The 23,830-nt window shown below is 37.6% G+C and overlaps 2 protein-coding genes across 5 annotated transcripts in view; one reads left to right on the forward strand and one right to left on the reverse strand.

Annotated features, from left to right (window-relative positions):
* LOC138824797 (uncharacterized) overlaps positions 1-23,544 on the reverse strand; it is a 40,018-nt gene extending 16,474 nt beyond the window's left edge. The window contains exons 1-4 of one of the 4 annotated variants that reach the window (XR_011371193.1): positions 23,018-23,544; positions 22,214-22,294; positions 19,230-19,460; positions 18,460-18,877 (exon numbers count right to left, since the gene is read on the reverse strand). Coding sequence is in view for 1 of the 4 variants with exons in the window: in XM_070019083.1 (XP_069875184.1) it covers positions 18,677-18,877; positions 22,214-22,294; positions 23,018-23,380 (645 nt within the window). In the remaining 3 variants the exon portion in view is untranslated. Of the gene's footprint in view, positions 1-18,455; positions 18,878-19,229; positions 19,461-22,213; positions 22,295-23,017 lie in introns of those variants that run through there. The other 3 variants (XR_011371191.1, XR_011371192.1, XM_070019083.1) reach the window with 3 other exon arrangements.
* Raph1 (Ras association (RalGDS/AF-6) and pleckstrin homology domains 1) overlaps positions 1-23,830 on the forward strand; it is an 83,662-nt gene that overhangs the window by 51,493 nt on the left and 8,339 nt on the right. The window contains 10 exon segments of the mRNA XM_070018820.1: positions 8,163-8,240; positions 8,627-8,786; positions 9,553-9,674; positions 10,670-10,735; positions 12,092-12,235; positions 13,772-13,882; positions 16,883-16,981; positions 18,206-18,326; positions 20,426-20,568; positions 23,471-23,830. Coding sequence (XP_069874921.1) covers positions 8,163-8,240; positions 8,627-8,786; positions 9,553-9,674; positions 10,670-10,735; positions 12,092-12,235; positions 13,772-13,882; positions 16,883-16,981; positions 18,206-18,326; positions 20,426-20,568; positions 23,471-23,830 — 1,404 coding nt within the window.

The following is a 23,830-nucleotide window of genomic DNA, read 5'->3' on the forward strand; positions in this document are numbered from 1 at the left end:
TATTTACATCTTTGTAAATGTCTGCTTCCATGCAGGATATTGCCATTCTCTCAACAATTCAGGTTGAGCCCTCTGATCCTCTGGGCACAGTTCTTCTCACTATATATCTCAAATCTGTAATAAAGCCTGTTGTAATTTGAATTTGCTAATCCATTTTATTTCTGTTGCCTCTACCCAATAACAGGCTCTTGTCTCTTATCCAAGTAATTATGTATCCTAACTTTTACTTGTCCACCTCCTTACCCATTTCTTACATTGCTATATGTTTTACCATTTCTGTGGTTTACTTATTCAGTAATATTTGTTGGGCCATAGCCTATATAGGTTGCTAGGATACAACACTGTATAAAATAGACATATTCCCCATTCTTAGGAGCTCAGTCTAAAGGGGAAGGTTGATATAAACCCAAAAACAAGCATGTTCAAGTAAATATTATAAAAGAAGTAAGGTAAAAAAGTAGAAAATACATAGAGGATTTGAGATCTATTTCAGGTGGTAAGAACAGAAAAGATCCTTCTAAAGGTCTTTCTAAAGCCTTTAGGATGAAAATAAACCAATTTGTAGGAGAAGGGAGTGTATTATGCAGATAGACTGAGGGAAAATGAGCTTGATATGTTTGAGAAGCTGAACAGTGAACTAATGGCTAGAGCCGCCAAGGAGGAGTGAATGTCCAAGTGTCGACTTGGATTTGGAAGAGCCACATCATTCAAGCTGTGCCATAGGCACTTGGATTTTTCTCTAAATCAAATGGTGAAGTATTGAAAAGACTAACTTCATCAATTCAGCTGATATTTACAGAGTAACCTCAGTGTTCATAGTCTTGGAATACAGCAGTAAATGAAATAAAGTCCCTCTCACAGGGAGCTTTTATGGGCAAATTTTGGATAACAGTGTCAACAACTTATCCCCTTTGCCCAATAGAGAACAATACTGACTGTTATCAGGGCCATTCCTGTCCTCATGTCTTCCTCCATTGCAAAAGTGGTAGCATTGGCATATTTGGCTACCATTTACAGTAATACCACTGTACAATAACAAATTTGAGGAGCAAAGTTCAGTAGAGTAGAATCTGAACATTTTGCATAGGCTTGGGATGGAGCCATGGAAAAGATGGCAGAAATTGCAGGAACCCCAACCACTGGGGCCTCTCAAATAGCCCTAGTGCTGATGTCAGTGCCTTTCTAATGGGGACCTGGCTGCTGTGAAGCTGAACTGAGTGTATGATCTCCTCCTCTCTCTTTTCTTGGTACTTAGGTTATGCACAGCATGTGGTTTATTAGTGAGCTACACCCCCAGTCCTATATATGTGCATCTTAACATACCACTTGAGGGCAGTTTGTCTCCCCCTGAGGTCCCAGTTCTAATCCCTTCTCTGAGAAGTCTGTCAAAGAAATGCTCTATTGTTAGCCATGTTCTTGCTTTAACTCTCTTAATGTGTTACGTAACTGAACACCTTTTACTTATTAACAAATACTTTTTATTTATTGGTATCCCAGAAGCTTCAGCTGTGACCTTTTGGACAATAAAATCTATAACATTATGGTGGAAGAAAGAAGTAGTCATTTGATAAATACCTCATGATCTTGGAAGATAACAGTCTTAGTATAGTAATAAAAATAGTCTTGTATTTTTGTAGATACATGAGATACCATGTATAATATGTCTCATAGTATGGCAAATTTTGAGTACTTAGTTCTCTTAGAGTCTATCAATTTCATGACTTACTTAGATGAAATAAACTACTTGTACTATTACTATTTTGGTTCTAAGCAGTGTTGTAGCTGGAGCATTTAATAAATATTAAATTGTATATCATTCCAAGTTCTCATTTTAGGTAACCTTTCTTTGGTATTGAAGTTTGAATTCAGGACCTCAAACTTGCTAGGCAAGGATCTACTACTTAAATGAACACCCCCCAGCCCTTTTTGCTTTAATTTTTTGATAGTATCTTCTGATTTTGTTCAGAGGCAACCTCAGACCTTTGTTCCTCCTACTCTAACTTCCCTCCTCCCGCTCTGCTAGGATTATATGAATGTGTGCCAGCATCCCTAGCCCTGTGTAACTTTTAGATTGTTGTAATTTGTACAGTATACTAACTTCCAAAGAAACTGCTAAAAACTGTTTAGCTTATTTTAATTAGATTTGTTCTGAATCCATATAGCCTTGATTTCCCAGATAAAGACATTCACTAGCCCTCTTTTAATGGCTATAACTAACTGTATTTTTCTAGTACAAGTATTCTAACTTTTATACCACAGAGGATGTTCATACACTTTGCAACTGCAGTGTTGGTTTTCATTTAATCATAAGATCTTCACCCAGTTTCTGTCTCCTATGTAAATTTGAGGAGGCTTGACATTTGATGGTTATTGATAGCCACAGAGGAGTTTTCAATAGAAAATGGGTTGTCTCTTGCTCTTTTAAGAGAAAAGGTTAGAAGAGAAAGTTTCGTTTTATATGTGTGAGGTATTTATGTTTAGTATAGTTGTGAGACAACATGAAGAAAGATAAAGAACAGCAGACCTGAGTTGGTCAGCAGAACATAATATGAAGAAAGCTTTGTCCTTTGTATTGATCTTCATAAATAAACTATTGGAAATCATTTAAATAAATTATCTGAACACATCAGCAAAGATTTATTGATCTGTCCTGTTAGCACAACACTTAAAAAACTTGATGACAATTTCATTTTTCCCAAATTGTGTTACGGTTAAAAGATATGATGAGCCGGGCGCTGGTGGCTCACGCCTGTAATCCTAGCTACTCAGGAGGCTGAGATCTGAGGATCGCGGTTCAAAGCCAGCCCGGGCAGGAGAGACCGTGAGACTCCTATCTCCAATAAACCACCAGAAAACCGGAAGTGGCGCTGTAGCTCAAGTGGTAGAGTGCTCGCCTTGAGCTGAAGAGCTGAGGGACAGCGCTCAGGCCCAGAGTTCAAGCCCCACGACCGACAAAAAAAAAAAAAAAGATATGATGAGTCAGGCTACAGTGGCGCATCCTTGTAATCCTAGCTACTTAGGAGACTGAGGCCTGGAGGATCAGTTTATTTTTTTAAATTTTAAATGTATATTTTTTATTGTAAAGATACTGTACAGAGGAGTTACAGTTATGAGGATCACAGTTTAAAATCAGCCCAGACTCTCATCTCCAATTATTCAGTTAAATGCTACACTCGAGGCATTCCTCTAGTGTGTGGTAGAGCATCATCCATGAGCAGGAAAGATGAGTAAGATCTTGGAAGCCTGATTTTAAGCCCCAGTACTAACACAAAAAGAATTTTTAAAAGATTATGGCTTAACTAGTAGATAAAAAATAGAACCCCCCTAAGAATCATGTGAATCACACAGTTTGATTTCCTTTTTTAATTTAGCTTACATTAGATTGGGAGGTATTGAAGCTAGGCAGATATAAAAGAACATTTCACGGACATATGCATATAAAATATAAATAAGTATATAGATAAACGGAAGAGAGTAAATCTGAAATAGATCGCAAGTATATATGAAAACAGCATAGAGAAATTTAATGGAAGCTGTTGATCAAAAGGGGGATGCGTGAGAGGGAAATCAAAAGAGATTGGGGGATACTAGTGGGAAGGAGGGTGTTGAATACTGTCATAGTAGATTCTTTACTATGAAAATAGAGCCATTAAACCTGATGAAATTGTTTTGAGAAGGGGGACTGTTTTGATAGAGGGGTGAGATTGATTAGAATACATTGTAAATGTGTGGAAATGTAACCATTACCAAGAAGGTTTTTGGGCTTTGGTTTTTTTGTGTAGGCACTGGGGCTTATACTCAGGACCTGGGCACTGTCCCTTAGCTTTGTTGCTCAAGACTAGCACTCTACCACTTTGCCTTTTTTGGTAGATTAGTGTCTCCTGGAGCCAGGTGCTGGTGGCTCACACCTAGCGACTTACGAGGCTGCGATCTGAGACTGGAGGTTCAAAACTAACCTGGGCAGAGACTTTTTATCTCCAGTTCCATCAGAAAACTGGAATTGGCACTGAGGCTCAAAGTGGTAGAACACTAGCCTTGAGCAAAAAGAGCTCAGGAACAGCGCCCAGGTAAACCCCAGGACCACCCTCCCCCCCCCACACTCCCTCCCCCCCCACACACACACAAAAAGGTGTCATGGATTTGCATGTTTGAGCTAGCTTTGAATTGTTATCTTCAGATCTCAGACTCTTAGATTGATAGGATTTATAAGTGTGAGCGCCCAGTGATTAACTATGTAGAGGTATTTTGATCAATTCTGCTTCCTCAAAAAGCTTGTAGCAAAGATTATCCTTACAAGAGCTTGCAAAAAATAAAGTAATATTTGCGTATGATGAAATTTAAAAGACTAGCTCTTAAATTTGAACTTGATAGTTTTTTTCATAGTCTGATTGTTGTAATTACATAAATTATTCATGAAAAGTAGCTTTTGAGCTAATGGAGTGTAGCTAAATTTGAATTTGTTAAAATAGCCCCATCTAGCTGCTTTACATGAAAATGTGTTAATTGGTTGCTCTGGCCTCTTTACTTAATCCTTACTTAGAGCTGTGTGGAGCAGGCACTGAAGTTTAAGTTTATATATGCAAAGCCTATAATTGAATGACTTTTTGCAGCAGTGCTTCAAAAGATAACACTGTTGTGTTGTATTTGACAGATAGTATACTAAAATAAAATGGGTGCATACCAATACTGCTTTTGTATTTGTAACTGATATATGTAAATTTTTGTTATTTAATTTTTTTACAATGATCAAGATATTCATAAACTCTATTCATAAACTGCTTTGTTAAATAGTTAAAAAATACTTTTTAAGGTTTTGATCCTGTGTCCATTGTAATTTCTTTTTTGTTTGTTTGCTTTTTTGTTTGTTTGTTTGTTTTTGAGGTTCCGGTCGTGGGGCCTGAACTCTGGGCCTAGGCGCTGTCCCTCAGCTCTTTCAACTCAAGGCTAGCGCTCTACCACTTGAGCCACAGCGCCACTTCCAGCTTTTTCTTTTTGCTTATGTGGTGCTGAGGAATCAAACCTAGGGCCTCATGCATTGAAGGCAAGCGCTCTACCATGAGCCCCCTTCCCAGCCCCATTGTAATTTCTTATATAATGGTTTCATTGCCCCTTGCATCCTCTGTATTTTTTCTATTCACACTTCTTTCTTCCTTACCCCTGGTTTACCACTCATCTTTTTACTGCCTCTTTTGTTTTGTCTTTTTCAGAGTAGAATTAAAGAGTATGTAGTATTTTCAGATTGACTTCTTTCACTTAGTAATTATTCATTTAAGAGTCCTGCATGCCATTTGATGGCTTGGTTGATGGTTCATTTCTTTTCCATGCTAAATAATATTTTATCATCAGGATGCACCACAGTTTATTCACTATCTGGAGATTATCTTAGATGCTTTCAAGTTTTAACAATGGTGACGAATCTGCTTCTTTTTTTTTTTTCTTTTTTCTTTTTTGTCAGTCATGGGGCTTGAACTCTGGGCTTGGGTGCTATCCCTGCCCTCTTCAGCTCAAGGCGAGTGCTCTACTGCTTGAGCCACAGTGCCACATCTGGTTTTGTAGTGGTTTATTGGAGATAAGAGTCTCACGGACTTTCCTGCCAGGGCTGGCTTTGAACCGAGATCCTCAGATCTCAGCCTCCTGAGTAGCTAGGATTATAGGCGTGAGCCACCAGCACCGGGCTGACCCTTAGCTTTTTCACTTCAGGAATTCTACCACTTTGGCCATACCTCCTTATCAGGCCTTTTGGTTGTTAATTGGAAATAAAAGTCTCCTGAATTTCCCTCCCTTGGCTGGCTTTGAGCCATGATTCTTATATCTCTGCCTCCTGAGTAGCTAAGATTACAGGCATGAAACACTTGTGGCCAGCTAATCTGTTCTTTAAAATCAGGTTTCACTATGTAACCCAGACTGGCCAAGAACTCAGGTGGAATACTTCTGTCTCATCCGCCAAAGTGCTGGTATTACAGGAATTTGCTACCACTTTGATTTACTTTGTTTTAAAGATCAAGGCATTCATTTTTTTGAATATTAAAAGTTCTTTTCTGTATTTTGGATCATACTCCCTTTACCAGGTGTGTCTTTTGCAGATGTTTTTCCTCCAAGTCGATGCTCTTTCCTGATAATTCCTTTTTTTTGGAGGGTGGGGAGGGGCGGGGGACCTCTTCTAAATTTTTTATGTCTGAAGATTAACAATAATATAAAAAACTAGTCCATTTACAAGTTCATATTTTAAATACACAAACTTTGGTTGATTCAATGTATTGGTTTTCCTCATCAGACTTTGAATTTATGTCAGCTACACTGACATGAAGTGAAATATGGAAATAAACTTTGGTAAATTTTTTTCTCAATAACAATTACTTGATAACTTAAAGTATTTCAAATCCCACTATATAACTCATAAAAAATACATATAAAGTTGGTAATTTACCAAATTATTATTTTATTTTTCTAATACTCAGTTCTAAAGAGTTCTAGTGATAGTGGTTTAGTTTGCTTTTGTAGCTACTTTTAAAAAGAAAACAGAATTACTTTGTGTTAAAATATAGTAAACATTTTATGGTTCTATTTGTTTATTTGCAAAGGATGAGAAAATAGAGTAGGAGGGATAGAATGATTTAATTTTTTTCTTTTTTATATTAGTCTCTTAATTGTACAAAAAGGCTTTATTGTGATATTTCCATATGTACATATATTTTGATCAGATTTACCTATTATTCTTTATTTCCCTTTCTCTTTTCAATTGGTTTCATTATTATCATACATTATTTGTAGCACTTCCACTCTTTTTCATGATTTAATCTTTTAGTTAAAGGAATATATTTAAATAGTATAAGAACTTAGTCTCACCTTACTCTTCTCCATCAGTCAAAAGACAGTTTCTTTGTTCTCTGCTTAATTGGGTTTACGGATAGAATTTCCAGACCTTGGTTATTATGCTAATTTACTGGCTCCAGTCATTGAAAGGGATCAGATTTCTGGCAAATAAGCTCACTGCCTCCCCTAACCACAGTTTCTCTGTTCCAAGGAGTAGTAAAATAAGCTTGAAATGAGAGAGAGGCAACCTGGAGTACCAAATAGAAGAGAAGCAGTTTGTAAACAGGAAAGCCATCAGAATTTAGGTGAACAGAAAATAAATCTCTTAAATGAGTTGAGCTTCTGGTTTTTAGCCCAAGAAGTTTTAGTTTTTTACAAAGAAAAATACATGTGCTGTAGGTTTTAACAACAGTCTAGTCAGGGTCAAAATTTACTTATGTAGTCTTTTTTTCAAGTGGTGATAATTTCAAGTGGTGTATTATGGCCTATTGCTGGAAATTACAAGTAAGTACAGGTATTAGTGTACTACTACTTGCTGTTTTAGGAAAAAAAATAGGCAAATGGTTTACTTTTAGTTCTTTATCATTTTCACTACTATTTGTAGTCTAGGACATCTAAAGTAGAAGTTACTAAAAATTATTTGGAAAATTATATTTGGTATTTAAAATTTTTATCAATGAATTGGTAGAAAATTTGAATTTATTAACATGATTATGTTGTATGATTCTATAGCAAAGTAAAACTTAGGATATAAAACAGCTTCTTGTGTTTGTATTAGTATATTAGTGAAGAGTACCTACATTTTTTTATTAGGGAATTTTTTTATAGTTGCAAATAATTGGTTTTTGCTTTTGCTGTACGTATGTTGCGATAGTGTTATATTGCTGTTTGTGATATTGATACTAAATGAAATCCATTAATAGGCAAAAGCTTTCCATACTTCAAAGGACATATAAATTTATAATTGAGTTAGGTAAGTTAAATAAATAGGCAGCCCCACAGATGTCTATTATGCATGCATGTTTCCTAGTTACAGACTTTGAAATTTACCTGTTTTTTATCAGTAGAGTAACTTATTAAATATTATATCAAGGTTTCTTTCTTTCCCTTGGAAATATGGCCTCTAGTCTTATAAGACATTTAAGACTAAATCTGTAAAAATACTCCTTTAAAAAAAAAAAAGGTCAGATTTTTTGAACAGTGTTTTTTTAAAAAAATATACTATATGTAAGTTAAGTATATTATATTAATGAAATTCAATGTTAAGAACTTCCCTAAAGTTGGAAAGACTTTTCAGATATTCTCATTATCGTAGCATTAGTTTTATCTGAAATGTTTTATGTCCATAGGAAGAACAGGCAGCAAAATTGAAAGCTGAGAAGATCAGAGTTGCTCTAGAGAAAATTAAAGAGGCACAAGTGAAAAAGGTAATATTTGTCCTATTGAATGTTGGAATTTTTATCCATTTTTTGAAGAATTACCTTATTTATATGTTTCCCTCATCTATGGAGAGGAGGGGTAGTATTTTTTCTTTTTTTTCCACGTGTAGTATGTTTTAAACACTTGTTTCTAATTCTCCTAAAAAAAGATAAAGGAATAATTGTAACAGAATAACACATTATTACAAATTTAAAAATCTTTACATTGATCTAGATAGGTTGCTTGATACTTAATTTCAGCCTTTTTCATGATTTAGTCATTATTTATGTTTTAATTTATATTTAAATACACTAATCTATTTGGTATTGAAAAATACCTTTCTCTAGAATGCCATTTTTTGGTTTTCATCTAATTTCAGTCTTAACTATTACAGCTGGTGATTAGAGTCCATATGTCTGATGATAGTTCTAAAACAATGATGGTGGATGAGAGGCAGTCAGTGAGACAAGTGCTGGATAACCTTATGGATAAGTCCCACTGCGGTTACAGCTTAGATTGGTCACTAGTGGAAACCATTTCTGAATTACAAATGGGTGAGTAAGGTCATTGCTTAAATTGCTTATTAACTTCCAAGTAATTCCAACAACTTCGTGTCAGTTGGAGCATTTTGAGGCACCTTTATATTTTTTCCTATAAATTTTTATGGTAATATTTTATTATTTGCCCTTTCTATATATTATTTTTAAGAAAGGACTTCTTTTAGTAAGACAGGTTACAATAGGGAAAAATAGAGAAGCTTTCAAAATTGTTGAAGCTGAGTAGTTTTTTTAAGGTATCAAAATACTTCTTCAAAGAAGAATGGTATAAATATTCACATTTATTAGTACTAGTACTTGTACTGAAGTTTTTATATTAGCACTTAACTTTCAGGGAAAACAAAAAAACATCAATTTCAGAGAGCAAATATCTAGAATATATTCTTCAGCATATGCTCAGTACTAATTTGGAAATTAGTAAATATACATACATTTAAAATCAGGTAATATTTCTGGATCATGGAAGAAATCATCTTGCAAATTTTTTAATGCTGAGAACCAAATGCTATTGGAAATGCTTGATATCAAAGTAAATAAAATGCAAGTTATGTTTAATTTTTAAGGATAGAATGGGAAAAAAAAGCTAAAGGCTGAATAATGATATAACTTAGAAGACTTCATATATCCATTGTGTGGCCTTTGTAAAGTCATGTCACATCACTAGGACATGTTCCTTGTTTTCAAAAATGAGAGAAAACCAGGTAATCTGTACAGGTCAAAATAATAATTTCAAAATAATGAAGTATTGATATTTTGGGGACAGAGAGAATCTTCGAAGATCATGAAAACTTGGTTGAAAATCTTCTCAATTGGACAAGAGATAGCCAAAACAAGCTTATATTTATGGAGCGCATAGAAAAATATGCACTTTTCAAAAACCCACAGGTGAGACGAATGACTTACAGATGTCAGGGTTTTTTAAATGGATCTTATCAATAACAGCTAAGTTTATAGAGTTACAAAACTGGTATCATCTGATTAGAGCATAATACTGGAAATCCCCATAGGAAAATTAATTACTACTACTGAGGTAGAAAGTAAGCTGGGGTTCAGGAGATTCCCAATCCCACAAAGCCAAGTGAGGCGACCCCTGGGGAACTCTAGGGTTTACACTCTGTAAATCTAGAGCTGTGTTGAACCCAATTGCTTATATGATGTGTTTGTCATCTGATTTATTTGTCATCTTTCTTTATTCCAATGTTGGAGTTGTTACTTCCAAACACTTAGACATTTAATCAAAATGACTAGGTAGCAAAAGCCACAAATTCCACATTAAAAATGGTAGTAAGAAGAACAGCAGCAATGTTATAGTGATTAACCTTCAGCCTTGATTATCCTATTTTTTCCTGTGAAGAACACATATATTTTTATAGAGAACTGAAAAACAATCATAATGATCACAGTTTAGGTTTTAGTATGCCAAGCAAATGAGATTATTATAGTCTTACTGAATTTGGAATTTCTCAAAACATCAGAGCATAAATTAAAAATATGCTGAACCCTGCTTTAAAAATATGCTGGTTCAGATTTTTAAAGGACGTTTCCTTTTTATCCCTGTTAATTTGTAAACTTGTACAAACTTTCAATGTATCCTTCATTAAATATGGCAAATATTTGTCATCTGTTGCATATAATAATGTCGCCTCAGGATTTGGAAGAAGACAGTTTGTGGAGTAAATGATAAGTATTTAAGGAAAGGCTGGTGTTGAACATTGTAATGATAATTTATCCGAACAGTAGGAGCTTTTTTGAAGGTATAGTTCCCTTACTCCATGCTGGCACAGATACCTAGAGTTTTTATTCCTCTAAAAGCAATAATATATGCACACATGTCTAAATAAAGAGTTTGTCCTTTAACTTTAATTTCATTGTGTTTCCAGAATTACCTTCTAGGAAAAAAGGAAACAGCTGAGATGGCCGATAGAAACAAAGAAGTGCTATTAGAGGTATAAGTCCTCTGTTCTTTTTTTGATATATTTTGAAATTAAACCAGTAAGCATCTTTTGAAACCCACTGTGTCAGTGCTCCATATTTCTAATCATAAATGTAAATGGAGAAGCCTGTGTTCTTGATAGCATGATAGAGCTCAATGTTGGAAGCATGTTAGGCCTTAATTATTTATTTATTTATTTTTGGATCAGTTGTGGATCTTGAACTCAGGGGCCTGGATGCTGTCCTTAAGCTCTTTTGCTCAAGGCTAGCTAGCGATCTACCACTTTGAACCACATCACCACTTCTGGTTTTCTGATGGTTAATTGGAAATAAGAGTCTCACAGAATTTCCTGCCTGGGCTGGCTTTGTGTACTTCGATCCTTAGATCTCAGCCTCCTGAGCAGCGAGGATTATAGCTGTGAATCACCAGCACCAGGCTACATGGTTGTCTTTTAATATACTAGATTTTTTCCTAAGTGAAAGCAGTAGAATTTAAAATGTAAGTTTATTTATATGTCTTTCAGCATTTAGTATTAAATATTTTAAAATAAGGACTGGGAGTGTGGCTTAAGGTTAGAGTATCTGCCTGATATGTGTAAGGACATGGGTTGAATTCTCAGCACTATAAATGTAAAAATGAAAAACATACACGAAATTCTCTTTGACCAAATAAATTGGTATTTTTGTAAATTGCTATTAATCATCAGTTACCATGTTGCTGTTTGGCTCTATTCCTTTTTCTTGACAATCTAATGTGATTTAGAAAAAATAGGATAGGGACTGGGAAGGTGGCTCAGTGGTAGAGTGCTTGCCTTGCATGCATGAGGCCCTGGGTTCAATTCCTCAGCACCACATAAGCATAAAAAGCCAGAAGTTGTGCTGTGGCTCAAGTGGTAAAATGCTAGCCTTGAGCTGAAGACCTGAGGGACAGCGACCAGGCCCAGAGTTCAGAGTTCAGTCCCACAACTGCCAAAAAAAAATAGTGCCAAAAAAAAAAAATAGTCTAATACTAGCTCTGACATTTTTATTAATGCTGTTTAGAAGTATAATTAAATACTATTATATAATTCATTTTAATTCAGTTTTTATACAAAACAATATTAAGCAAAAATTCATGGGTAAAAATTCATTGTGTTTATGATGGATTTTTTTACATATTAAGCATTTTTAGGATTGTCACAATAGTTCAAAATAAACTCATGTGTTTAAAATGGAAAGTTCTAATTCAGATAAAAGCAACATGGCTCTAATACAAGACCATGTTGATGGAGTAGAGTGTGATACAACTTAAAGGTTTGCATATATAACTTTTGTCCCCAAAAATCCAAGGATCATAAATCTTTTCTAATCATCTACTTACTTTTTTAAAGGAATGTTTTTGTGGAAGTTCTGTAACTGTACCAGAAATTGAAGGAGTCCTTTGGTTGAAAGATGATGGCAAAAAGTCTTGGAAAAAGCGTTACTTTCTCTTGCGAGCATCTGGCATCTACTATGTCCCTAAAGGAAAAGCAAAGGTGTGTCCTTCTGTAAGCTGATGAGCCTCCTTTGTTGTGCTTGTTCCTTCCTTCCTTGCTTTTTTCCCTCCCTCCCTTCCTTCCTTCCTTCCTCTCTGTCTGTCTGTCTGTCTCTGTCTGTCTCTGTCTCTCTCTCTTTCCTTTTTTCCGCCACTCCTGAGGCTTTAACTCAGGGCCTGGGGGCCATCTGTTAGCTCCTTTTACTCAAGGCTAGCATTCTACTACTGGAGCTACAGCACCACTTCTGGCTTTTTCTGTGATTTAATTGGAGATAATAGTCTTATCGACTTTCCTGCCCTAGTTGGCTTCAAACTGTAATCCTTAGATCTTAGCCTCCTGAGTAGCTAGGAATATAGGCAGAGCCTCCGGAGCTGGGCTGGAAGTTACCATCAGCCTGTAGTTTCAGTGCAGGCCAGGCAGACTGAAAGCCTTTGTTACTATCTATTGTAAAGAAGAGGAAACTTGAAAATTTTCACTTCTGTGATCACTGAACTAGCTATCTCAGTTTACTTACCAAATTTAAATTGTAGTTGTATTTATTTTTAGAACTTTTACCAGAGTAGTTTTATTGTTTTTTGTTTAGGGAGAATTATTTCCTGGGATTATAGTCATATCAACCTCAAATAGTACGTTTGGTTTGGTTTGGCTTTTTATCAGTACCCAGATTTGAGCTGTAGGCCTTGTATTTGTTCAGTAGGCACTGTACTTGAACACACTTCCAGCCTGGCTTTTAGCTGGTTACTTTGGAGCTAGAATCTCAAAGTCTTTTGTCCTTGCTGGCTTCAAACTGAAGGCATCTCAGCCTTCTGAGTAGCCAGGATTATATAGGCATAAGCCTGTCTATAATATGAGTCATATGTTTTAGCTATCACTTTTATATTTATTCCAGGCCAGAACTATGTTAAGAATTTCAGAGTACGGTCTTACAATACCTGATGGGCATAAATTATACTCCCCCTCCTTTTTTTTCTTTTTTCTTTTTTTGGCCAGTCCTGGGACTTAAACCCAGGGCCTGGTCACTGTCCCTGAGCCTGTCTGTGCTCAAGGCTATCGCTCTGGCTGCAGCACCACTTCCGGCTTTTTCTGTTTATGTGATACTGAGCAATCAAACCCAGGGCCTCATGCATGCTAGGTATTCCCAGCCACTATTTTCCCCTGTTAACCAATAAGAAAATTCTTAGTTGAGAATTGAACTATATTGTAGGTCCTAATCTCCTTGACGTTTTCCAGTTCTTTCCAGAGAGCTCTGTGTTGCATTTAATATAGTATCTTTAAAGTATGATTAAAAATGTCAACATTTTTAAATAAGTCAGCATTCATTATATGTGGCAAAACAGTAAGAAAAATGGTCTGGCCTTTTTATTTCATCATGGACTAAAGAAGAAACCTTTATACAGAATTATACTGTCTTCTGCTAATTAGGAGTAATTTCTACTTAGTGAAATTTTAATTCTCAACCACAAACTACTGCCAGGTATGATATTTTCTTTGTTGTGCATTACTGTTAATTCAGTCTTTTGGGTATTTTTGCCTCAGGTGTCTCGGGACCTGGTGTGCTTTCTCCAGCTGGATCATGTCAATGTTTATTATGGTCAGGACTATCGGAACAAATATAAAGCACCTACAGACTATTGTCTGGTACTAAAGGTAAATGCATACATCTCTTTAGGAATTTTAATTGATGTCAGATATAGGTTATTGCACATTTAAGAATAGTTTGGATCCCTATCATGTATACTATTTTTTCTTTATCCTATAGATTGAAAAAGGAACAGTATGAGTGGGCATGTAGCTTAGATAGCTCTTGCCAAATCCCTGGGTTGGCTCCCCATCACCAAGAGGGGAAAGTGGGAAAAGGATATAAAGGGTGGTAAGGAAAAAACAATATGCTATTCCATAGCTAACTGTGAGCCCGTTAGCCCTAATTGTATTAGTACAATTATATTACGCAATTAAGGAGTAGATATTGATTATAAACTTAAGCCATAAGGCATAAGATATATTTAATTATAACTGTAAAACTCTAGTTCAATAGTAGGCTTTTTTTAGACAAACTCAGCGCTGCATGAGGACACATAATTCTGTTTGGGTTATTTTTCTGTTCTTGCTTAGCAGAGCCATCAGAGGGCACTGTACTCCACCAAGTTCAAAGTCAACTGTCATCTAATCCAGAAATAATCCTTATTTCACCCAACTATTAGTCCATGGTAACTGAGCAATTATTAGAAAGTTTTCTTCTCCTTTAATCCAATTTTTGATCTTCTACAACTTATATCTGTACTTTTTGAGAAGACATTTTCACTTTTTTTGTTGTTGTTTTGGGCTGGTTCTGAGTCTTCAACTCAGGGCCTAGTCACTGCCTCTCAGCTTTTTATGAAGTTCTAAAATGAAATTTTGTTTATTTTTATACTGGTACTAGGGTTTGAACTCAGAGGCTTATACCTCACTTGGCTTTTTTACTCAAGGCTGGAGCCTTATCACTTAAGCCACAGCTCCACCTTTGGCTTTTAGGATACAGATCTCACCGATTTATCTGTTTGATGTGGCTTTGAATTAGAATTTTCCGATCTCAACCTCCTAAATAGCAAGAACTAACAGGTATTAGCCACCAGTGCCCAGCTCTACAGTGAACTTTAAATTAGCAAGCAGTCAGATATGTGATTTGCAGATACTGAAATAATTTTAGTACATTTCAGGATATTATCTGGAATCCCAAGTTAGACAAGTAAGTGAGAAGGTAAAGGATTATTTGTCTCGAGTTGTCCTGATGTGTTAATAAAAATAAAAATAATCTTTTCATGTAGAAAATGAACAGAAGCAGCATGGAGATTCAGGAGGTCAGTTGCTATCATTGGACAAACACCCACTCAATCCATGGAGTTGAGAATAGTTGTAACATGCCCAGAAGATCTGGGCATGATGGTGCATATCTGTAGTCCCAGCACTTGAACACTAAGGCAGTTTAAGGGGCAGCCTGTACTATATGGTGAGACTTTGTCTCAAAAACAAAACAGATCAAGAATAGAAGGCGAGTATTATAAAAACTGCTGAGAATAATCATGTGGGAGTGTCCTTCAGAAGCAGAACAATCTTCCCAGCCTTAGTTGGCAACATTAAGCTCCAGTTGAATCACCCAGTTTTATCTTCTGCATATATTGTGGCTTCTTTAAGACCAAAGAGCTTTTCACTGAATTATAAAACCTAGTTGAAGCATGTAACAAATATTTCTTGGGAGATAAATATTTGGTGAATGAATAAAAATGAGGTGAAATTCCTCTTCCATTTGTAGAAAAGTATATACTCCTGTACCTATTGACTTAGGTCTTTCAAGATTGCTATGGCCTTTTATAAGAGTGAAATTTAATAGTATGGAAAAGGAATATGTTCTAAGAGGGGACTTACATTTCCAGGAAGGAAAACTATTGGTATTGTTTTACTAACTGTTTGTTGTTGAAAGTGTTATTATTTAAAATTTTGAAAGTTGGCTGGGGGATTCAATGGTCTGGCCCAAATGGTAGCCTGCTTTCCTAAGTGCAAGGCACTGTGAACAATTCCAAGTACTGCCAAGAAGGGAGAGAGACAGCAAGTAAGTTGGCCTTGGTGAACATGGTGCTATAATAAGGAGCTAACTTTTGTAAGGTACTGAATAAAATACAATAAGTGATTTACATTGCTTTCTCTCACTACAGACCAGAGTGACTGGTCTGTAACTGTAAACACAAAATGTATATAAGTGGCCATCTGTTTCCACTGCACTGAGAACACACCCAGATTGCTTATTTTATTCTCATGAGGTTCCGCAACCAATAAATTGTGATTAGGAAGTTTTGGAAAAGCTAAAATCTTTTAAAATATCTTTCTTATAATTGAACATATATTTAAACATTTTATCAAGTAAAATATAGTCTTTTTATGACTGAAAAGAGAAGTAATAATCATAAATCTTTACCCTGAAACCCAGCATGATTTAGGACATTTTTTTCCTAAGGAGCTAGTGAGTTAGGCCCAGTGTAATTAAAATAGCTTAAATCTGTTCTTAACACTTGAGTTTATACTGAAGGTTACAGGATTCACCCCATTCATCCCTCAGCTGACAAGTACAGTGGGTCCTGAAAAGCAGCTTGCCCAACACAAGCGTGCATGCCCTCCTGTTTGTTTGGCAGAGGGAATCCTATAAAGGAATTTCTCAGTTCCCCGCTATAGCATCAGGTGTGGCCATGGACTCCTATCCCAGGTGCTAATTTGTACGTTGCTGTGGGCAACTCAGGTGAGAAACATTGGAAGCTTCCTTGCTGGCCCCATGGAGTTTCCTGAAGCCATTATTTCAGAAGGTTCAAAATAAAAAACATTCCTTCCCCTTTTCATAGTCTAACAGTCTTAGTTTTGATAGACTATTATTGGATATTTGGGGATTTCTCATGATGCAGGGGTTACTTTAACTTAGACATCTTGCCCTAAAATTTAACACGTTTTACTTCGCAAAACTATGTGTAGGATATTTTGTTTGGTCTTATGACTATGTAAGAAGTAGATCTTAGTTGGCCATTATGGGACTATAACTTACTATACTATATTTAAGCTTTGCTAGAGTTCTGATTTCTTTAGTTCTCCAAGAGACTTGGTTGAATTTTGCCGTTAATTTTACAGCACCCACAGATTCAGAAGAAATCTCAGTATATCAAATACCTTTGTTGTGACGACGTGAGGACACTGCATCAGTGGGTCAATGGGATCCGCATTGCAAAGGTATGTTTTTTGTGTGGTTTGATAATAGCGTAGTGAGGTGTTCAAATGGGCATGTTTGTCACAACAGTTTAGATTTTTTTATGCTCATAATTTTGCCATTGTCCAGTTTTCTTAAATCCAACTTTCATGTTTGTTTGTTTAAAAAAAAAAACAACCTGAGGGCTGTGTGCTTGCTAAATAGGCTGTTCTACCAACTACCAGCCCTGGTTTTTTTCAGGTAGGATCTGGTGGGTTTTTGCCAGGGCCTTCTGGGGTGACAGGTACACACATTGTCCAGTTTGTTAAGATAGGGTCTTGACAAACCTACGCTGGCCTTAAACCACGATTGTCCCAATCTCTGCCTACCAAGTAACTAGGATTACTAGATAACTAAATTGTCTTTCTTTTTTTTTTTTTAAATTTTTTTTTTTGTCAATCGTAGGGCCTGAACTCTGGGCCTGGGCGCTGTCCCTCAGCTCTTCAACTCAAGGCTAGCACTCTACTGTTTGAGCCACAATGCCACTTTTGGCTTTTTCTGCTTATGTAGCACTGAGGAATGGAACCCAGTGCCTCATGCATGCAAGACAAGCACTCTACCATTGAGTCACCTGCCCAGCCCTCAGTTTTATTTCTTAAATGTCTTTTGTCCCTAGTGAGAGATAAAATAAACTTTTTAATCCATTGGTATCCATGGAAAAATACTGCTGGTAAAAGCTTTTGCAGCTCAAAGTATTTTGGCTTGAGAGAATGTATTATATTCTATGTAAATAGCGAAAGTAAATGCAAGCAAAAAAGAAAAAAATTTCAATGCTATATTTAAACTCAGAGCATCAGGAACATGATAGGCAAGTAATCTACCCCAGAGTCACACTGCCATTCTACAAGTAATCTACTTCAGAGTCACACCGCCATTCTAAAAGTAAATATATGTAAAATTAAATGAACTATGGAACACTGATTAACCAGATTCAGAGTAACATCCTAAATAGTGCTGAGATTCTGACCTAATGAAGAATTTTGGAGGAAATACATATCTATATATAATGAACATGACCAAAACAACCATTAGTTTCCTGCTGCTCTTCTACAAGTGAATAATAAGAGCAGATTTATTAAGAGACTTTTGGAGTATTTCAGGTATTAGTTCAAACTGAGTCAATATATAGAAATGTGGTCCTTTCCCATCTCATCCTTCCATATTGTACCTAGTAAAGCTCAAATGTCATCATTTACGCCTCTGTTCAGTATGGGAAGCAACTCTACATGAACTATCAAGAAGCCTGGAAGAGGACAGAGTCAGCCTATGATTGGACTTCTTTATCCAGCTCCAGCATTAAATCAGGTTCCAGTTCTTCTAGCATCCCAGGTAGTTATAAATACCTCAAAACACTATTTTGCTGTCAACGTGAAGTCTTTGTAGAGACTGTTAGTAGACCTTGTCATTTTAGCTTGTGTCCCTTAAAAACCAAAGCCATACCTAATTTCTGAGTTTTGTAGTATCATGGATAATAATGTGGATACTAATGGATACTAATCCAAACGTGGATACACTTGAAACAGGAAATCACTTCTGTAGACATAAAGAAAGCTAGGAGTTTAGTTATATCTGCTAAGTTTATTTAAAACTTACATATACTGCTATAATGCATGGGATTAAAAAGTGGTTTAGGGAAATCTCTGAACTCAAAAATCCATGAGGAAGCTTCCTTTCTTCACTTAGGCTTCTAGACAGTTGAGTGAAATAGGAATACTTGGAACTACTTCAGAATTACAGTCAAGGCAGCCATTTAGGTCATTCAGCTTTCTAAAGTGACACTCAAAAGGGGCTTGCAGATTCCTACATGCTCTAAAAAGTATGTTGTTTAAACTTAATGCTTCTTCTCTTCCAGAATGCTCCCTGGAGGATATCCATATCACCTAAAAGCAGAATGTTTTATTGTTCATTGATTCAAAAACTGTATGACTTGATTTCTATCTTTTAAGTAATTAGGAACAAGTTTAGAATAGTACCATGTGTACACTCAAAAGCAACATGACAAAGAGTAGGTCAGAGGGACAGGAGCCAATCTGGAAGTGCTACACGGACCAAAGTTGAAACTCTCTGAGCAGTAAAATACATACTGTAGTGTAAGGTTGTGACCCATGTTAGAAAATAAGCACCGTGAGTCCATTCTGCTATAATTTATTGAATCAAGGAGAGCCACATGCCCCAAACAAAAGATTTCCAAATGATGTATGCAGATACTTCTCCCAAGGAGATAGACCTTACCTCTCCATTTCTCGAGTGTGGGTGCACAGCGACTTACTTGCAGAGGGCAGCTAACGTCACAGTGGAGAAGCCGTACTTCAGCCAAGTGACCAGAAGCAGCACCATCCATCACATGTGAACAAGTCCCTTGATATGATGTGATGAGAGTGACTTTTTCCCTGTGGGGGTCTTCCTCCCCAGCTCCCATAACCTCAGCTAATTGGTCTGACACACCAACACTGGAGGGACACTCTGCAAAATACGTGACCAACAGTCTTTCAACTGGGCTTCTACATCCCTCTGGCATACTTTTCATCATGCTATTTTTGAGTACATAAGAGATGAGATCAACTCATAACAGCTTTTAAATTAATAAACAGTAAAAAAAAATCTGCTTATGGGTGATATGGACATGATTCAGGGAACATTTTAGAAAGGGTACATAGCTATCTTGCCTGACCTAGAGTCCAGGGAAATATTTTTTCCCTCGGCCCAGGTAAGAGACAGAGGCACCCTGTACCCTCACCACCATTTCTTCTTCCTTGTGGTTTTTCCTCCCTGCCATGGAGTCCAGGCTCCAGCATTGCTGTTACCCCGTGCAGCACTTAAAATTCTTAGGAAACACACTTTTATTTTGTTGCTTGGACAACAAATCATATTAATTGCTAAGAAAAGAGAAGTGATCATTATTCTTAAGTCTGAATTCATAAGTTATAACTCTGATATGGTATCATAAAAGCTGATAGTGAAGATTAGATTGGAAATGACTTACTTGTTCATTGATGGTTCATTTTTTATTTGTTGGGAGTTTATTTTGCATAAGACAAGAGTGTCAGTCCAAAACAATTGCCTTGCACCTAGATTTATCTGATTATTTCCTAGATTCAGAGTAAATGCTTTTGGTAAGAATAATACAAAAGTGTTACTTTTAATCAATATATTCTTTTAGCGATATTGGTGTATTCCTTTAATTAAAAAATGTCAGAATCCCAACAATATATGACCTCTTATGGAAGTTATTTAAAGAGCAAAGATTTCCTCAACTCTAATAAGAGAAAATTTCTAGTGGAAAGTTCTGGCTGTGTTTGTAATGGAATGAGATGAGTAAAACTAACTTCTGTTGTCCTTCATAGCATTTGACCTTGCATAAAAAAATTAAGAATGCACTTCATATCGTCAGAAATTATTAATAATCTTAAAAAAAAACTTTTAAACAGAGTCTCAGTCAAATCACTCCAATCAGTCTGACAGTGGAGTTTCTGATACCCAGCCAGTAGGACACATCCGTTCCCAGAGCATCGTGAGCTCCATCTTTTCTGAAGCCTGGAAACGAGGCACTCAGTTGGAAGAGTCCAGCAAGGTAATATGCTATTTTACTCTACTTAGGGAAATCCATGGTATTACAAGTGCTCTTTTTTCCTTTAGGTCCTTTTAGATCTTCAGCCCTTCTAATTTAAATGGAAACAAAATCATTTCAGAGAGAGATGATTTGACTTCCCCTCAGAAATGAATATTTATAAATTGATTCTAATAAACTAAGATCTTTTGTTACTGCTAAGCACTGTGGCTCCTGCATGTAATCCTAGCTACTCAAGAGGCTGAAATCTGATGATCTCAGCCAGTCTGGACAGAAAAGTCCAGAGCACTGTGGCTCAAAGTGGTAGAACTCTAGCTTTGAATACAACAGCTCAGGGACAATGCCTAGAACCTGAGTTCAAGAACAAGGAACAGGGAAAAAAAAAAAAAAAGTTTTTTGTAAATATAAGTTTCAAATTTTAAAACAAAAAAATTTAAGATATTAAAAAATTTACCTTCCTATCCTTAACAGTTGGCTAGGCCAACACCATGTATTGCCAGTGACCCTGCACCTGTTCCAGAGAAGCTGCTTCTGGTCTCTTATTCACTATTAATTATTCAAAATCATTCCTTTCTTTTTTGATTTTTGACATTTCTCTGGGCATTTATAATTTTTTTCAAATTATGCTTTTATGTGAAATATTAAATTCAAATTTATCCCTTTAAAATTTTGGATCCTTGAGCTTTGTGTGATAGATTATTCAAGGATGCTAAAGAATGAGTGTAACCCGGTGCTGGTGACTCACGCCTGTAATCCTAACTATTCAGGAGGCTAAGATATGAAGATCATGGTTTGAAGCCAGCCCAGGCAGGAAAATTTGTGAGACTCTTATGGCCAATTACTCACCAGAAAACCAGAAGTGGCTCTGTGGCTTGAAATGGTAGAACGCTAGCCTTGAGCAACAAAGCTCAGGGACAGCGCCCAGGCCCTGAGTTCAAGCTCCACAGCTGACCTCCCCCCCCCAAAAAAAATTTATTGCACAAGAATAGGGAGTTTTTTGAATCAACTAAAAGACACAAGAGTCCTCCATCAAATAGGCTCTCGCTGTGTAGAAGAGGGGATGTCTTTGCGGTGTTCTGGCTGTAGTCACAACTTCAAGGTTCAAGAATGTGCCTCTCATGAGGAGCCAGTAACACCCCGCCTAGACTGTTTTGTTTTTACCCAATAATCATTTTGGGTTTTTGGTGGTTTTTTTGGAGTCACACAAATACTTTCACAACTAAGAATTACATGAGTATTTAAATATATTCCTTTTCTTTATTAAAACAAATGTATTCCTTAATCTGCACATGTAGTTAAACCACATGCGGCGAGGAAGGGGTGGAGGAGGCATCAGTTGCCTAGTGTTGGGGGTAGAGCTTCCTTCAGAAATGTTTGAGAATTGGTTCTAATGACATAACTTCTCAGAACAGCTTACTGTCAGCAAACTCAGACTTTTAAGAAATAATTCTCTTACCTTCCCTTTTAATCAATTCTAGATAAGCTGATCTACATTCAAGTGTCTGAACAAAAATCCTTTGCCAAATTATTGATGGCAAGATCCATATACATTTTAAGTTTTAGAACAACCCAATTATGACAGGAAAGCAAAGGCCTAAGTATTTTGTGATGAAGAAGCAAAGTCAAAGTTAGGTATAGGAGTGCATACCTGTAATCCCAGCACTGGGAAAGTGAAGCCCGGAGGACTGAGAGTTGGCCATTGGGCTACATAGAGCTGCATACTGAGATGCTGAGTCAAAAAGAAAAAAGAGATGAAGTCCAACACTGCAGTTTCATAAAGAGTGAAAGCTTGCTGTGCAGCAGTGTCCGTTTGTGCTAGTCTTGACCCCTCTGTGTTTCTTCTGTTACCTCAGTCTCAGGCACCACACGGGAAGGCCAGCACAGCTAAGGTCTGCACCCCCGAAGCAGCCAAGACAGGGTCAAGTTAAGGTCAGGGGCTATTCTCTGGGAACACATTAACTTCAGTGACTTCTGTAACCAATTCTTACAAAACTAATGCTTTTATGTTGATGTGTAATTTTTAAAGAAACATGTGAATGTCCTAATAAGCATTAGAATTCCACCCTATAATTGAGCCTGAGTTGACTAACCTAAGCATTCTCTATGTCAGATGCAATTCATAACTGAAAACAAATGTTTTGCCTCATTTCCTCAGCTTGTTCAGAGAACTGAAAAGATCTACCAACAGTTAATTACACCAAGGGTCCTTCCTTTCCTAACTTTGGACATACTTGTTCGCTCCATGAAATAAGGGGCCCAGGTGGAGTGATTGACAGGTGGTTGGCAAACTGGAGCTCCCAATTATTGGTGGATTTCCTTTAGCCTACTAGAGTTTGCTCTTAATTTCATCTGACTTTTTCTGTGTGGTGACTGGTATCTTTTGCTATGTTTATAAAGCATTTTTTAATGTATTTTTCCAGTAAAGCAAATGTAAAGAACCCCCCCTCCATACCTGCATTGCTGGACTTCTGTGCATGCTGGATGCAAGCGTCTCACAGGAACATGAGTGTGTGTTGAGCTCATTCACTCCCGTGTGACTGCACGTCTGCTGAGCATTCTCCCATGTCAGCTTACTAGCACTGAGCAAAACTCCCTCGGGAGGCCTTCCGCATTCCCACACCCAGATGCGGTGCCCGGTGCCCGTGGAGTGCTGGATGGAGGAGGCTCTCCCCGGCGTCCCTGAGCACCGCGCCGTCACCACCGGGAGGCCTTGGCAGCAGGAAGCAGGCATGCTAGCTGCTGGAGGTGACTGCGGGGGAGACGCCTCTCCGGCAGGCAGTGCAGGCTCTGACGCCGCCGCACCCGTCCCGCGCATGTCCCACCCTTGCTTTTGGTTTTACACGAAGAGCTTGCTCTCTAACTTTCCGTGTTTTTCTTCCTCCCCCCCCCCCCCTGCTCCTTCCAGGCCAGAATGGACTCTGTGAACCGACCCTACACATCACTTGTGGCCCCGCTGTCCCCACAAACCAAGATCGTGGCCCCTCACACGGCTTCGCAGCCCTCCCCGCCGCTGCCCCCCCCTCCGCCGCCGCCGCCGCCGCCCCCCCCTCCGCCGCCGCCGCCGCCGCCGCCCCTCCCCGGCCAGTCCGCGCCCTCGGCCGGCTCCTCGGCCACCATGTTCGTCAAGTACAGCACCATCACCCGGCTGCAGAACCAGGCGGCTCAGAGCGCGGGAGCCCTGTTCCGGGCGCCGCCGCCCGCGGCCGCGCAGCCCCCGTCCGTCAAGCCGCAGATCCCGGTGCCCCCCAGTGGCGTCGTCCCCCCG

Source organism: Dipodomys merriami, unplaced genomic scaffold (assembly GCF_024711535.1).
Source record: "Dipodomys merriami isolate MVZ:Mamm:240054 unplaced genomic scaffold, mDipMer1.0.p SCAF_1, whole genome shotgun sequence".
NCBI classification, from domain to species: domain Eukaryota; kingdom Metazoa; phylum Chordata; class Mammalia; order Rodentia; family Heteromyidae; genus Dipodomys; species Dipodomys merriami.